At 39.0% G+C, this 16,977-nt stretch overlaps 1 protein-coding gene across 2 annotated transcripts in view; it reads right to left on the bottom strand.

Annotated features, from left to right (window-relative positions):
- Nucleotides 1-1,478: 1,478 nt before the first annotated feature.
- Nucleotides 1,479-16,977, bottom strand: part of LOC122263754 (NPC intracellular cholesterol transporter 1) — a 107,794-nt gene continuing 92,295 nt past the window's right edge. Inside the window, exons 2-25 of one of the 2 annotated variants that reach the window (XM_086554969.1) lie at nt 14,598-14,748; nt 14,100-14,312; nt 13,830-13,940; nt 13,110-13,300; nt 12,666-12,864; nt 12,000-12,062; nt 11,493-11,618; nt 10,894-11,010; nt 10,470-10,687; nt 10,023-10,112; nt 9,625-9,791; nt 9,299-9,499; nt 8,906-9,095; nt 8,620-8,736; nt 8,293-8,473; nt 7,987-8,114; nt 7,661-7,738; nt 6,935-7,108; nt 6,559-6,722; nt 5,585-6,386; nt 5,163-5,380; nt 4,564-4,981; nt 4,306-4,393; nt 1,479-4,043 (exon numbers count right to left, since the gene is read on the bottom strand). In XM_086554969.1, coding sequence (XP_086411095.1) covers nt 3,481-4,043; nt 4,306-4,393; nt 4,564-4,981; nt 5,163-5,380; nt 5,585-6,386; nt 6,559-6,722; nt 6,935-7,108; nt 7,661-7,738; nt 7,987-8,114; nt 8,293-8,473; nt 8,620-8,736; nt 8,906-9,095; nt 9,299-9,499; nt 9,625-9,791; nt 10,023-10,112; nt 10,470-10,687; nt 10,894-11,010; nt 11,493-11,618; nt 12,000-12,062; nt 12,666-12,864; nt 13,110-13,300; nt 13,830-13,940; nt 14,100-14,312; nt 14,598-14,748 — 4,968 coding nt within the window. In that variant the 3' untranslated portion in view covers nt 1,479-3,480. The remainder of the gene's footprint in view (nt 4,044-4,305; nt 4,394-4,563; nt 4,982-5,162; nt 5,381-5,584; nt 6,387-6,558; nt 6,723-6,934; nt 7,109-7,660; nt 7,739-7,986; nt 8,115-8,292; nt 8,474-8,619; nt 8,737-8,905; nt 9,096-9,298; nt 9,500-9,624; nt 9,792-10,022; nt 10,113-10,469; nt 10,688-10,893; nt 11,011-11,492; nt 11,619-11,999; nt 12,063-12,665; nt 12,865-13,109; nt 13,301-13,829; nt 13,941-14,099; nt 14,313-14,597; nt 14,749-16,977) is intronic. The other variant, XM_086554970.1, reaches the window with a different exon arrangement.

Here is a 16,977-nt window from a genome sequence, read left to right as displayed (position 1 = left end):
TCCTGGATACTGATAAATTAACGAATCCTGGACGACATTATGGCTCTTCTTATTAACATTTTTTTCTCTGAACTTGCCATAAAATGCTAGACAGCTCATAATAAATAACATTGCATGATAATCACTCTGCTGCAGACGAGGCAAGTCACAAGTCTAGTGCTCTTTGCTCTAACCAACACACTATCTTGGTCGCATACCACACTACATTTACACGATTACTACACTGCGTAAATTGCATGGACTGTATTAAGCAGAGAAAATGTAATCTAAATGGGTACAATGAGTCTGACAGAAGACTCATTTGCTATAAATATATTTTATCTTTGAGGCACTGTTGAGAGTATCAACACATCTGAAACTTCTTAAGAAAAAAATATGTAAATATACATATGTATGTGCACACACACACATATAATATATATATATATATATATATATATATATATATATATATATATATATATATATATATATATATATACATAATATATATATATTTAATATATATATATATTTAATATATATATATATTTATACACATATATATACATACATATATACATACATATATATAATATATATATATATATATATATATATATATATATATATATATATATAATATATATACATACATATATAATACATACATACATAATATATATATATATATATATATATATATATATATATATATATATATATATATATATATATGTATATATATATATGAACAGTTTATATACAGTGTGTATATACAGAACATGCATACATCCATGAATGCAAGCGCGTACACCCTTGTGCAACCTTGTGCACACAAATACACACATGCACGCACACACGCACACACATACACACATGTATGTACACATGTATGCACAGAACATGGTGAAAAGGTTCTCAATCTTATTGGGGAGGTGATATGACTACCTAGAAATTGCTTCAGATGTGTTATTCAAGGGAGTGACAAGACCTCAGCCAGGAGTGAAGGAATGACCCAAGCAACATGAGCAGAGGTCTTGCCACTGGGGCACGAAAGTGGTATGAGGATGGCAGATGATGCTCTGAAATCATGATCTTATACACACAATGGGTCTTTGAAGTAGTGGCTGTGAACAGTGATTAACGTGACCCACTTTCAAAGTTGCCTATCAACTCCAAGAGGGACCTGTGCTACAAAAAACAGGGTTCTTGTGTTGTCCCGCAACACCTATCCTGGCATGGTGTCATGTGGTTCACCCCAACTACAGCGGGTTCCTCTTGAACCTGGTGCTTTATTGAGGAGTGATATTGGAACGTAATTGTGCAAGAGCCAATTATAGCAATAACTTTTGAACAAAGAAATGGAAAAAAAATTGACAGAAAATTCGTTCTTTTTTCAACATATAATAGCACAAGCAGTGCCAAAATTAATTATATATACAACAAAAGAACTTGTCTATAAATTAGATTTTGCCTGCCAATACTGAAACACATTCTAATCAGTCCATATTAATTTATTTTAGCATAAAACAAATGTATAAGACCCACGTTGTATGCCAAATCCGAGTCATCTGAGTGGAGTCCGATTAGGCATGCAACTCTCAACTCTACATAAATGTAAATGAAATGTAATGCAAACGGAAAGGAAGAACTAGCAATAACAAAGACACAGATAACAACTAAAAAAAATTATCTCTCGCATATCAAAACTTAATTGTTATTTCCATTTTCATCAAGTTTCTTTGTATAACCTAATGAAAAAAAATCAGCATTCTACACCAATTTGTACAATATATTGGTGCATTCTGTCTGCAGACTTGCCCTTCTTTTCCAATTACAGGCTATGAAAGCTCAACATGAGCTACACATGTACATAAACAAGGTGATTTGACAAGCACACAAACCAATGCATACATTAAATATTACAGTCTTTGGGGGAGAAAGAATACATAAAAATAGCCCTCTTTGGGAGCCACCTCACTGGGTTACAGAAAAGAAGAATTAGCAAATATTTCTCTCTGAATCTTGCGTCCTTGCAGGACTTTCGTTAAAATGAAACACGAGGGAACTATGTACAGAATACATACCTCCCATCTGACTAACTGCAATTACATATCACAGCATTACATTATTCGTTAACACTAAACATAAGACAATCATGAGTGACCCCTGCTTTTAAATATATACATAAACTCCTTTTTTTTTGTAGTTTATTTTCCCTCATGTTTTTTTGACAAGGCCTACTCTCTTTGCTTTAATACCTCTGGCCTCAAATCTTCTGTCATGGCTTGAACTGAGTACGAGCAGGTCAAGATAGCTACTTATAACCAAAAGAGAGAGTGAGAGAGTGAGAGAGTGGGAGTATGAGTGGGAGTGGGAGTAAGAGTAAGAGTAAGAGTAAGAGTAAGAGTAAGAGTAAGTGAGTGAGAGAGAGAGAGAGAGAGAGAGAGAGAGAGAGAGAGAGAGAGAGAGAGAGAGAGAGAGAGAGAGAGAGAGAGAGAGAGAGAGAGAGAGAGAGAGAGAATAATAATAATAATAATAAAAAATATCTAAAATCACAAACACAAGACATCATTTGTTATGACATAGAGAAGAAAAAAAAGAAAGGAAAAGAGATGAGACAGAGTGAGTGAAGAGAACAGATAGGATAGGAGAGAAGAGGAGGAGGAGGAGAGGATGGAGAAGTAAAAGAAAAAGAAGAGGAAGAAGAAAAAAAGCCTTATCTACTTTATCTTGAGCAAAAATATCCTCCTACGCAAAGTAATCTAGACCGCAATTACAGCTGTTCATTACCAACTTTTTCTCAGTAAGTAACATTGAGTGCCAAGTGACTGGAATGTCCTGCAATTAGTATTTCTAGTGTCTGGCATCCAGCTTTTTCTCAAGCCTTATCATGGAATGATATAAGGACTATTTTCCCACAGTCACATAGGAAGTGAACTTTGATGCACACTTACCCTTGGGTTGTCAAATTATCCGACATGTTTGAAAATGTGCAGTCTCTAGCTCGATTTCTGTGTATATTGTTTTCTATTTATAGAGCCTGGAAACATGTATGTCTTCTTTGTGTATATATACTTTCACACATAATAATACATATATACATTTCTAGATATATATGTATGCACAAGCACATACTCAGATATATGAATACAAATATCCATATGTACAAACACACCAACATACACACATACAAACAAACTTACATCTGTGCAATTATAAATGTGTGACAATGTATATAAATTCATATAAAAGACAAACAAATAGAAAGTGAGTGAGTGAGAGAAAAAACAAAAATGTTTCCTAAAGCTTGCCATTTCGCGTAATATACAAGGAAGCACTTTTATGATATCATATATAAAAAAAAAAGAAAAAAAATTAGAAGGAAAGAATGAGAAAAAAGTCCACACCTAACTATACACCCTCGGCATCCTTGCAAAATAACTTGGTCAAGCATGACCTACACTTTCAAACTGCCAGTTAAAGCCTCCTGTGATATCATTGATCTAGCTTTTCTAGCTCCTCGGGCGTTTTGGCGAGTGAGTGCCGTGAGGAAGTCTTGGATCGCCTGGGGAGTGTGTCGGAGTGACACGAGGGGGGATCTGAGTGGCAGGAGGGGGTGGCCTCCGCCTTGTGGGAGGGCACAGAGGTCGAGTGCCGGGTCAGCGTGTCTGAGTGCCGAGAGAGCGTGTCTGAGTAGCGTGAGATGGAGTCGGAGTTCCGGAGGGGTGTGCCCCCGGAGTACCGTGAAGGGGTGTTTCTGGCATTCCTGTCCTCGATTTCATCGCTGTTGTGATTGAGCGACATGTGACTGCCCTTCTTGGGGGAGTGCTTGAAACCGTTCTTCTTGCATGTGTTGCCATTGTTGGTGGAGGGAATGTCCCCACCAAGGCTATTGGCACTCGTGCTGCTCTTGGGGATATTGTTGATGCTGGCTGTGTGCTTGGACGTGAGGCACTGCTTCTCCTGGTCGTCCCCAATCATGTCCTCCATTTGGACTGATCCGCTGGGATTGGCTGTGCGGTCAGGCATGTTGCTTCTCACCACCTTCCGGGACGGGCCTGATGGGAGGATAAGTCAAGTGAAATTGCGCACACACATGTTATCTACTCTTTCCTGCACACATGTGCTTAAGGACGTGTGCTTATATATAGCTATACATTTACACAAACAGTAAAATGACCACTTTATATGAGTCTCATAAATCAAATTAAGATTTTTCCTAATCTAACTTGAATCTTTCTGCCACTCAATACATATACTAATAAAGACTGCAAAGACTTCTTGTGATGATGCTCTATAGCTGAAGCCTGGCTAACTTACCAACAAAGCTCAGAATAACAGGAAGCAAGATGAGACCATGAAGGGCACCTATAACCACCATTCCAAAGTACATTCTGAAGTAAAACACCTGAAAGAGATAGGAGATACTGAGTAAAATAAATGAAGTCCATATAACTGGTGTTATATGATTCTGAAAGTATCAAGTATACTATTGTAAAAGAAAAACATGATGCTAAACACAACTAAATACACATTCATAAAAGTAGCTTATCAAAAGCCCCTAAGAATAAGACATACCTGGAAAATCTTTGAGTTTGCGAAAGCCAGGACAACAACCCCCATGTCGCTCAGCGTAATTCCTGACAGCATGGAGGGCCCCATGCGCACCAGGGCAGCCTGGGCTCGCACAATTCTCGTGTCGGCCTCGCTGACAGCGAAGGCACGCGTGGTATGGGAGCAGAACTCGACCGAGATGCCGATGGCCACGATGAGGTTAACAAGTGAGATGGCATTGAGTGAGATACCCCACATGTACATGAGGCCTCCCATATTGGTCAGGATGAGCACCACCATCACCATGATGATGAGGGAAGAGGACACGTCGAAGCCCATCATGAAGAGTGTGATGAAGAAAATGGCAATAACAGAAATGCCCAGCATGCGCACCGTATCTTCCCAGATGGTGAGGTACTGCTCGTAGAAGACGTAGAAGACGCTGTTGGGGAGGGGGGGGGGGGCATTAATGATCTAAGTCAGTCAAGGAATAGGCTCCCATCAATATGGTGATAATAATGATACTTAAGTGCTACCTCTAGAGGCATATTGCATATATTTACTGGCTACAGAATTATTCAAGAGTTAGAAATAAAAAAGAAAAGAATATAAAAATTCCTCACCTGTAGGGGAACACTTCATATTTGGTCTCTCCGCTTGGCACCAGAACTCCATCCTTTTCCACCAAGTTGAGTGTGCGAGTAATGTTGTCTGCAATGGCCCTGGCTGCCCGCAGAGCCTCATAGAAATGCTGGCTTGAGCGCATCACAGTGTGGTATGTCATGAACACACTGGCTCCTGTGACTGGATTGCCTGAATCGTCGTAGTTAACCTTGACACTCTGGGAATTCAGGGAAAGGTCAGATGATTAGGAATTTGAGGATATGTAAGTGGTGATGATATTAGCAAGAAGAGAGAAATGGTGTTCATTAAATGACAGAATATACATAAGTAAGACTTTTATATAAAAAAAGAGTGGAAGAGAGCAAGAAAAGAAATAATAATAAAGAGAGGAACATATCAACCATCCTCAACCCATCCTCACCTGGCCATAGGCTGCATGACCGGCCTTAGGGCAATGTAGATCAGGATTGTCCTTCAGGAACATAGGCAGGTACTGCCCAAATACCTCAGGATCTGGGCGGAAGGGGTTGTTGGGCATGGGGGCAATGGGGCATGTGTGGCAGTCCCTCCTAACACTGCGACGTCTCCTCAGATAGGTCCTGGCTGCTGATGCTTTCCTCTCGCTGGACGAAGATGTTGTAGCCAGGTTGTAGTCTGGCCAGCCGTTGTCCAGGTGCCTCTCACCTGTTGGAACCTTGGTTGTGGGGGCCTCCTTCAGCTCCTGTGGCTTGCGCTTGGCCTGCTTCTTGGTCTTGAGGCCATCGTAATCAAAGTCTGGGTCACCATATGTGTAGGAGTAGTCATAGACATCTTCCTCATACTTCTCCCCAGGTTTCTCCTTGGTCCCTCCCACAACCTCCTCCTCCTTCTCCTCTACCTTCTCTCCACCAGAGTGGTAGTCGACATCTAGGTCTCCATAGTTGTAGTCATAATTGAGGTCATCATTATACACCATGTCGAAATCTGGTCCGCCGTAGTCTATGCCCGGCTTCTTGGTCACTGGCGCTTCTTCAGTGCTATTGACTTTTCCTCCACTGTCTATATTGTCAATAATGTCCGGATTCTCAATATAGTCTACATCTTCTTCAATGATGTAGGAGTCATCCTCAGCCTCTCGTCTGCAGAAGGTGCCGTTGTCGTAAAGCTGGCAGCAGTACTTCCCCTCAAGAGACCACTCAAAGTAGTCATCAATCCAGGCGGAAGAGGGCACAGCTATGAATGTCCTGCAAGATCATAGCACTCTTGTTATTTATCATGAATTCAAAATTCATCAATATAATATTACCTAGTGAAAGAATAAGAAAATGCCTAACGTCTAAGATATGAAATACATAAAAAAAAAGGGAAAGAAAAGAGATAGAGGAAAAAAGTTAATATGAACAATAAACAACTCACCGATTTGGAATTTGTGAAGCCAATTTCAGCTGGATTAAGAGTGAGTCTTTGTTGCAGCCCAGATGCGAACATATCTTATTCTGCATGTCATAATCACTGAAGTTGTATCCATGTTTTAGCACAAAATAGACTGGGGCCCCAACACATCCATACTTTTCCAAATACTGCAACAAAATATAAAGATATTTATATATATATATATATATATATATATATTTATATATATATATATATATATATATATATATATATATATATACACACATATGTATGTCAATAGCAACACAGATACAAACTTGCTTTATTCACATTCCAAAATCTCAAAATCTGCATAGACACAAGTGGTATCCTAAAACAAGAAACACCATCTCCTCACCTCAAAGTACTTCAGAACATACGAGTCGTCCGGCATTGACAGCTCCTCCTCCAAGCCAATCTCTATGTGAGGGACCATGGCCACCGAGGAGCACAGCCAGAACATGAACACCACAATCACCACAGCACGGACCCATGGCCGCATGAGGAAAGGTGCGTATGTCGTCTCAAATACCTGGAATTCCAAAGGATATCATCATTTATCTATGTCTATATCTATATTTTTTTTGTTCTGATGGTGATGGGGGGGGAGGGAAAGAGGGAGAGAGGGAAAGAGAGGGGGAGATAGAGAGAGAGAGGGAGAATTGGTTAGATAAATATGGATGTGTATATATATATATATATATATATATATATATATATATATAGAGAGAGAGAGAGAGAGAGAGAGAGAGAGAGAGAGAGAGAGAGAGAGAGAGAGAGAGAGAGAGAGAGAGAGAGAGAGAGAGAGAGAGATTATATATATATATATATATATATATATATATATATATATATATATATATATATATATATATATATATATATATATATATATATATATATATATATATATATATATATATATATATATATATATATATATATATATATATATATATATATATATATATAAAAACTACAATACAATTGTACTTAAAAGAAGGAAGAGAGGGGAAAATGCTCACTGAAAAACTGATTCTTTAAGACAAATAAAAGAGGTTCATGAAGAAGGGAAAACACATACCTTGTGCAAGAATCTGGTGTCAGAGTCCATTTCAACTTTGCTTCTTCTAATGCAGCAGCAGACATCAAATCGACTATCCTGGAAACAAGAGGAAGATTCATTGCTAAACAAATGTGATTCCAGGGAAGCAGAAATAAGCATCATCCACAGTCTTTTTGATTTATGCCATAAACAGGTCATCAATTTTCAAAGTATACATAAAACAACACACTAAAAAGAGTTTAAAACAATGGATGAATCAGAGATACAAGAAAAAGGAACAAACAAACAATATATATAACGAAATAAAATGAATAAAATAAAAAGAAGAAATGAAAGTAACATACCTCCTCCCGGGCAACATCCAGTGAGAATAGAGCCACAAAGAGGGTCATCTGCAGAACGAAGTTGATCAAGAGGCTCATTCCTGCATACATGGCAAATGCCTGGACAGCTGGCATATCTGAGAGAGCCCCTGAAAAGGACCAAGAAGAACCATTAATGATGTTAGTGTGAGTATTGGTGCCACACTCCGACAAATGGTCTTCCTTGGTGATATGGACCAACAAACAGAATTCCGTATCTTTATAAAAAATTAAATGACTGCACAGTTACTGTAACAGAGGTGTAGGCAGTATTTTCTTTCCCTTTACCTAGGAAGAAGCAGCAGGACTGGGAGATGGACGACAGGAGCATGGACGGACCAACGGAACCTACAGCACGGCCAATCAGCTGTGATCGAGTGTCCTCCTCTGTACGTTCAAGGCTGGCATATGCCTCCACCAGGATGAAGATGTTGTCCACACCTACAGCTAGCACTAAGAAGGGGATCACCTAAGAGGGAAGAGGGGAAAAGTACCATAAGAAAAAGGCCTTGTCAAACTCGTGTTCAGTAGTATGCCAAAACATTAATTCTATTAAAAACATATGCAAAGCTATTAAACTGAATGAGAGATTTGATGGGAGGTACACAAACATACCTCAATGATGAGCATTGTGCACGGAACTCCAACATATCCATAGAATCCAACCGCTGAGAACACTGAGACTAAGACGATGAGCACTCCTCCAAGACCCAGAGTTACCTTTGTTGAAATCTGTGTAAGAGTAAAATCTATTAATACACCCCTCCATGGCAGTCTTATAACAAGTAGGAATATTTTGAAATAAAGAAAATTTGAGAAAGCAAATATTACACTATGTATGAACAAAATAAGAATAAAACAAGAAAACATGCAATCTATGATGGCATCATTCTTCACATACCAAGAGACGGCTGCAGTGGTTAGTGTGTCCCAAAGCCAGAGCAATGTACAAGAACATGATGATATACGAGATGATAACCGTTGGCAGATCGGACTTGCTCATTCGAACCAACTCATCCTCAATGGAGCGTTCCGAACGGAAGGCAATGTCCATCATTGGGTGCGAGTAGTTGAGCATGAATTCATTAAACCTGTTGTTGGTGAGAATTGGAAGTAATTAAGCTTTAGAGCACAAACAGAGAAGTCATCATTCCAGAATGAAGAAAGTCAAATGTATTTTTCTTCATCCAATAACCAAAACTTTAAATTCGTTTCTCCACCTCTCAATCAAGCAACCCATTAATCCTTCCCATCTACCTTCAACCCAAATACATAAAACGTAAGCCATACGTACACTTTTTCCCAAGCCAGAGCGGGTTTGAGCATGGATGTGTTGAAGAAGTTGTTGATGGGTAGGGTGATGACCAGCGTGTCGGCTAGCATGTAGTTGGGGTTCTCCGAGAGCGTCTGGTTCTTCGCCAGAAATCCCCCTAGGGCTACATGGGGCAGGACAGGGCCTCCGTAGGAACCCATGCAGTGTTCTTGGTAGGCGTTTCTGAGAGGGAAAGTGAATTCCAATAATAATCAACACTGAGAAGATTTTGATACATAAATATATAGATAATGAAAGATAAACATATAAAAAAGACAGGGACTAAAGAAAAAGAAAAAAATAATTACCCAATACACGATTTTGCGTGGTGAATATCCGAAGAATTTAAAAATGCTTCATCATTCTGCCAGAAATTCAATATTGACTGGATGTTGCAGTTGAGGTTGTCTGGGGCCATGGGCTTGTTGCAGATGTCATACAGGGTCACTATTTCCCCATCCACCTCAGCTTGCAGCTAGAATTAGGTAGCGGGTCAAATTCCTGATCATTTCCTATTCTCACTTATTGTCATTATACTAAACAATACATATTAACAGATTTCATTTGTTGCTGCAATGTCTCACTAGATACAATTACAGCCAAACTACTGAAAAAAATTATTTGAAAAATGGAGTAGGCATATGCCTCTCATATAAAGATATCTGATAACCAATGAAGTATAAAACTCAGCAAACATTAATCTTACCTCATTTGCAATGTAGTTCTGAAGTTGCAACACCTCCTTCAAGAAATTCATGTCGTACACTGGGCCATAAGTCTCATTGTTTACATCATACTGCAAGAAATCATTTCAAAATCATTATGGTTTGACCTCATACAAAATACAGATATATGATATCAGTTTAATAATTTCCACTGAGGAGATAGAGGTACAGAGGAGGGGGAGGGAGAGGGGGAAGAGACACAGAGGAGGAGCAAGGGCAGGAGCAAGAGAAGGAGAAGGAGGAGGAGGAGGAGGTACAGAGGAGGTACAGAGGAGGTACAGAGGAGGAGGAGAAGGTACAGAGGAGGAGGAGGAGGAGGAGGAAGAGAAGGAGGAGGAGGAGGAAGAAGACTTAGCTAGAATTAGTAGAAGAAGAAAGAGAAAAAAAAGAAAGAAAGAGAAAAAATGTAACCAAGGAAAGCCACTCACACTCTCAATCCCCACTGGACGGATGAAGATCTGGGCGGTGCGGTAGAAGGGCTCAAAGTTCTCATCATAGTAGTTCTTCTCAAGCCTGGAGCGGGAGTTGGGTGAGGCCCAGAGATCCACGGGGTCGGTTGTGATCTGCAGGAACAGGATCCCCACGCAAAGGGATGCCGCCACACACAGGCCGATGCACATAACTTTACAGGGATGACCTGCACATACTGGAAAAGATAGGAAAGTGTGAACATTTGATTTATGCACCACAATAATAATAATAATATTAATAATAATAATAATAATAAAAAATATAATAAAAAATAAAATAATAAAATAAAATAAAATAATCTTAAATCTTCCAACCAAATAACAACAACAACAAGAAAAAAAATAAACAAATAATGAGAAGTAAGCAATGCTCGTCACTTACCCGTTCCCCACTTGGTGAAGAACTGATCAACTGCCGTCTGGGTCCAATTTGTCAGCCGCTCAGAGTAAGAGAGCTCGTCATGCATCACAACTTCTGGCATGTCAGCAGTTGGTCGCCCTGAAAGGTAAGTTTTTTTGTTTTTTTATCAAGTGAGTGTTTACAAATAGAAAGAAAATACAAGTACAAAACAGGAAACGGTAGGTTATTAAATTCTTGGAAAGTAACTAGATATTTACTTTTTACTTTTGAGATAAAAATGGATTAACTAACTTAAATAACGATAAATAAAAAGATTATTAAAATCGTCTGGAGAGAAAATCATAAAGGACTTTATTATTGCATTAATCAAATAAAGTCTTAGGTGATAAATATGGGAAGCTTCTACCTGTAATTAAAATTTATAAGGAGCTTTTCAAGTAATTACACATGGCAAAACATATAGGTCTTCGGAATCATAAAGGAAAGAAAAAGAAGAAAAAAAGAAAGAAAGAAAGAAATATATATCAATAATGCATCTTTCATATACTATATGAATCTTTTTTCCTATAAAATAACACTAAGCCCAGGAGATGTTAGGAATCCTCTAGGAATTATCTTACCGTGAAGGAGTGAGTTCTCATCTTCACCAGCAAACTGAGCCTGAGGATCTGATAGATGTGCAAGACGACGCCCAACTGCCGACCTGATCTCTTCCGGGTGACGCATACTACGCTCCACCATCACCGCTACAGAAGAATTATCTCAATTAGTATCCCAACTATGAGCTTTAAATTGACTAGAAGGTGGCCAGTCACTAGATCAACAGATGCCTGGTAGTAATATATTAAAGTATTAATATCTACATTTACTTATAGATGTTGATAACAGATAATAAACTGACCATCACTAATGCATATCAGCCACATTCACACAATATTCTGAATATGCATCACACCCGTCATGCACATGTAGCAATCTGCAAGGGACTCAATGTGCATCAGCCACGGCCATGTGCAGACAGTGAGAAACTCTCACAGATTTCTCACTGTAGCTGCACAGTTCGTGATGAATGTACTGTCTCCCTTGCGTCATCCTGAGGGGAGTGGGGGTGGGCATGGCCCTAATACCTGTGACTGGCTTCTTCTCCTCTCTATTTACCTGAATCAGCCATATAAACACCTTCACTCCCTCTGTAATTACCACAGCAAGTCAGTTAAAAGCTACAGCCACAGAGAATACAAGAAATGAGGCCTATTGCTCAGAGAAATGAAAGAGTGATTAAAGAGAAAAAGATCAATTGGCAAATGCACAGAGAGTTACTCTTTAGGCCATATCAAGAAAGAGAAAAAAAGCAGAAAATAAGACATAAAAGTGTTTCATCTGGACATCTTCCAAGTGCAATTCTACTCGGCTGCTAACGTACACGTGAACAAATTGAAGTGCAGTAGAAAGAAGAAAGAGCAAAGCTAAAGCATAAAAAAAACATAAATAAATAAGTAAAAAGACAATAACATAAAATTCATGGGGTGGAGATAATAAGAGACATGAAAAACTGGCATTCATAATGACACTGACAACTAATGATGATACTAAAGTAATGACAAGTGGAGGTGAAGAGAATATTATTAGAATAAACAGAAAGAAATTACATACCACCAACAAACCGACCTCTACTAGACATCCCCCCTCCCCACAAACACACACAAAACAAAATGTAGCAACAGAGATGAAGAATAAGACATAGCCATAGAGACAGACAGCTGAGAAATAACATAAAAAACCCATCCACTCACCTGTATATCTCTTATTCCGCTTGTGGCAGTAGGCAAAGACAACGAGGAATGAGACCGAGAAGAGCACCGCGGTGAGAGCCATGGCCACCGCAAGTCCATCGTACCCAAACATGATCCAGGGCTCTCCGGGGGCGTCCCACGTGTCCGGGATGATGGGACACGAACTCTGGCAATCTGCACATGAGCATGCTAAACTCCCCTGGGGTAAGGCAAAGCATTCAAGGGTTAATCACAGAGCATAGTGGTAGGGAAACAGAAGAAGCATTGGAAATATAATGGTATGAGGACTAATGTGGTACAGCTATTATTATGGAGAAAAAAAATGACACATCATGAGTGGTTTACCAATATTTGGTTAGTACTACTGATTTTTTTTTTATATATAACGGCAATATAAAAGTTGTATGATTACCATACACCTACATCAACTTCCAGCTCACTCACCTCGTAGTCCATGTTGCATGGCTGAGCCGTTTCGTTGAGAGGAATAATGTTCCCGGGTGCTTCCTCTGTGTTCTTGATGTAATGATACTGGATGTTGATGGGTGTATATACGTTGGCTTCCTTGTTGCCCAGGTGGTTGAACAGTCTTTCTCCCGTACAACGCGGGGCTCCCCAGTCCCCACAAAATAGTCCTGTCGAGGGATAATTGAAGATAAGGTGAGCCGTCCTTAATTCTTCCTCTTTCTGAGTTTTCATATAATTCAATAACATATATTTCTTTAGTACTGTTGATCTAGTCTTCAACACATCCCCTTCATAGGGTTACCTTAAAGGTTAGTTAAATATTTCTTTCTATATTTAAGGATCTTTTAATTGAAAAATTGTCCCTTGTAATATCGTCTTATTGAAAAAAGCAAACTTTTCTCTAATTCCTTTTTTGAACTTGAAAAAATACAACTTTCAATCTTCCTTTAATTGAAATAAAAAATAAAGGCCTTATACATATATATATATTTTTTTTACAATGAAAGGAGGTTACATAATTTCTTATGGAATTTTTTTTTTCTTCCCATCCTTTGTCCATCTATGACTTGAAGTGTTTTTACATTAAAATGTGTCCTTGAACTCCCCATTTCTTTCCTTCTACCATAATGAACTAACAAGGACCTAAATCATTATCATTTACTACATAAAACTCTCCAGAGGTTTCAGATCACTCACCCATAACACGGTCATTCGTGGACGGGGAAACAACATCACGACAAGATGCATACACTTTGTCCACAAAGTCCTTTGACATGTAAAACTTCATATCTACGACCATGTGTTGTCCTGAAAATTTGAAGAAATTTGTAACTTGGTGCCATATTGTAATCTATAAATATAGTCTCAGTAAAGCAGAGTAAGGGAAGGTACCAGCAGTTCAATCAAATACTACCGAGTCATAATGATAATAATAAAAGGAAAAAGAACAGCAGAGTATAAATCTACCTCTCTTGTCCCTGTGCGTTGCGGGCACATAAGACACCGGCTCGAGGAATTCCGACTGGTTTGGCGAGCAGGTCATGTAGCAGAAGGGGATGCGAATATTTCTGATACATGCAGGACAACGCACCAGGAACATCTTCATCATGCCGAGGGATTGTGAGAGTGCCATGGCCTGTCTGTCATTGCAACATGTGTCCAGCTGGCCATCCTCAGTTACTGATAAATGGGGAAATTGCAATATGTTAGGATTCCATGGTAAAGCTTTGATAACCTCAAACCAGAACAAGGTTTCTCTTCTACATGGAAGTAATTACATGGGAAGTTTTGACTCATGGATACTAAATGTATAAGAAGTTTCTATAACAGATGATCTAATATTCAATAAACAAGGAATATTATTTGAATATGAATTTCTGAAGGAACCTTACAACCAATACAAGCAACCAAAGAGGAAACATTTATGTCACAGGACTTTATTTTCCTTTTCCACTCAGCACTTACTATATTCTCTGACAAGTTCTGGACAGGTTTGGTTAAGGATCTTGATTCCCTCTGCAGAAAGGCCTTTTGCTGTCCCATTGTACGCACAGTTGAGGCTCCCTCTCTCGCTCATCCCACACTCATCGTACCAAATACACTGGCCGCACTCTCCCTGGGGGGTAAAGAAATTGGGGTCAAGTCTGGAACTGGGTTGAACGGAAGTGCTCTAAACTGAAATGGCAATTGAAGTGAAATGAAACTGGGACATGGATGGTAGCATTACTGTGTCCATCTGCCTTCCTTTACCTTTTCTCTGTCTTTGTCTCTTGCTCTGTCTATCTGTTACATCTACCAGTACTTTCAGCTGAAGAACAAAGACGACTACAGCAATGATAGTTACAATAATAATTATAACAATACCAATATTAGAATTAATTAATATTCTGCAACAAAATATTAGCTGAATTTCCCCTACAATGACAAACAGCATGAAACAATATCTATGAAATAACTGCAGTGATTTAATGTACAAAATCAATGAAAACAGGTCCCTTTAAACCCCTATAATGTAAAGACCAAAAACAAGAAGATAATCTTAATTTCCCAAAGACCTTCTCACACCTCAGGGCAAACAGAACTAAACAAATTTTGGATCATACTGGATCCATACTTTAGTAATTACAATAAAAAGTATGTGTGTGTGTATATATAAATTCCCATAATGCTGGACAATGAAACAACAACGCCAAGCAAATGATTACATCGTACCCAATCAATTTTTCAAGAAAACAAAACCACAACTATTCAGTGCAAAAGTAAAGACGACAAAATTAACCTTCCTGAAGCCCTTCTCTAAACTCCTAGACAATTAAACAGTGGGCCGAGCAAATCTCGTGCCTGACCTACTTTGACCTGATGTCTGGGACTCTGCCAGCTGAGAGGTGTTCCCTCTTTCCGTCTTCACTCACAAATGGGGCAAAGTCCTTGGGAGTGTAATCTCTCATCGCGGTTGAGATTAGTTGTGTTTGTCTGTCTTTGCGTGTGTGCTTGTCTGTGTTAGAGTATTAGTTTAAGAGAGTGTGAGTAAGAGTATGTTTGTTAGCATGTGGTGATGTGACTGCTTGTAAGTTCCCATCTCTCTCTCTCTCTCTCTCTCTCTCTCTCTCTCTCTCTCTCTCTCTCTCTCTCTCTCTCTCCAAGATTGAACAAAGCCATAACACCTTTCATCAAAATACCTTTCCAAACATTACATCACCCCTGCATATATCTGGGTCACTTGGATATCACAAAACATTAATACCCCACACATCAAACTAAACAAATTGATACACATCATCATGAATTCCATAAAAGAAAACTGTTCAAACATTTATTTATTACAAAATAAAACTAAGTAAATTCTGGGATAAATAATCTGTTCGCTCATGCCATTGACACAGCTCACAAATTAATCTCCCGAAAAAACACAATGCCCTTCCGCCAACTGAATTCTGAGGTCAAACTAGGTCATCAGACAAGGTCGTATAAACGGTGATATAAACTTAATCCAGGTCGAGTCATCAGCTGGCGTGATATCACTTCCTGAATTTTTTTTTTTAAATCTATTAGGGATGTGAGGGGGGAGGGGGTACGGTGTGTGTGTGTGTGTAAGGAAGGGGGGGGTATTTTATGAGGGGGAAGCGGCATTATTTCATTATCGCAGTATCCTTACATACCCATGGTAATTTTCTTCTTCTATATTTGGTTGTTTTAATCTTTTTTTTTTTTTTTTTTACTTGGTTGAGTTATATTTTTCTGTTGTTGTTGGGAACTTTGGAAAACTATTGACCATACAATAATTACTTTAGTTCATCATCATTATTCTATTTTTTATTTTTTTTCTTCTTCTTCTTTATAGTTGTGAATTTTGGTATTGCATACCTTGTGAAACACACTATGAGAGAGAGAGAGAGAGAGAGAGAGAGAGAGAGAGAGAGAGAGAGAGAGAGAGAGAGAGAGAGAGAGAGAGAGAGAGAGAGAGAGAGAGAGAGAGAGAGAGAAAGAGAGAGAGAGAGAGAGAGAGAGAGAGAGAGAGAGAAGAGAGAGAGAGAGAGAGAAGAGAGAGAGAGAGAGAGAGAGAGAGAGAGAGAGAGAGAGAGAGAGAGAGAAAGAGAGAGAGTAAGTATATGTGTGTGTGTGTGTGTGTGTGTGTGTGTGTGTGTGTGTGTGTGTGTGTGTGTGTGTGTGTGTGTGTGTGTGTGTGTGTGTGAATGGGTGAGTGTATGAATGAGTGTGAATGAGTGAGCGTGTGAGTGAGTGTGTGAGTGAGTGTGTGAGTGTGTGAGTGAGTGTGTGAGTGTGTGAATTTGTGAGTGAGTGAGTGAGTGAGTGAGTGAGTGAGTAAGTGTGTGAATGAGTGAGT

This window comes from Penaeus japonicus, unplaced genomic scaffold, assembly GCF_977035675.1.
Source record: "Penaeus japonicus unplaced genomic scaffold, GWHDUDI00000001_assembly GWHDUDI00000030, whole genome shotgun sequence".
Classification (NCBI taxonomy): Eukaryota; Metazoa; Arthropoda; class Malacostraca; order Decapoda; family Penaeidae; genus Penaeus; species Penaeus japonicus.
This window is presented reverse-complemented; position numbering and strand designations above follow the sequence as displayed.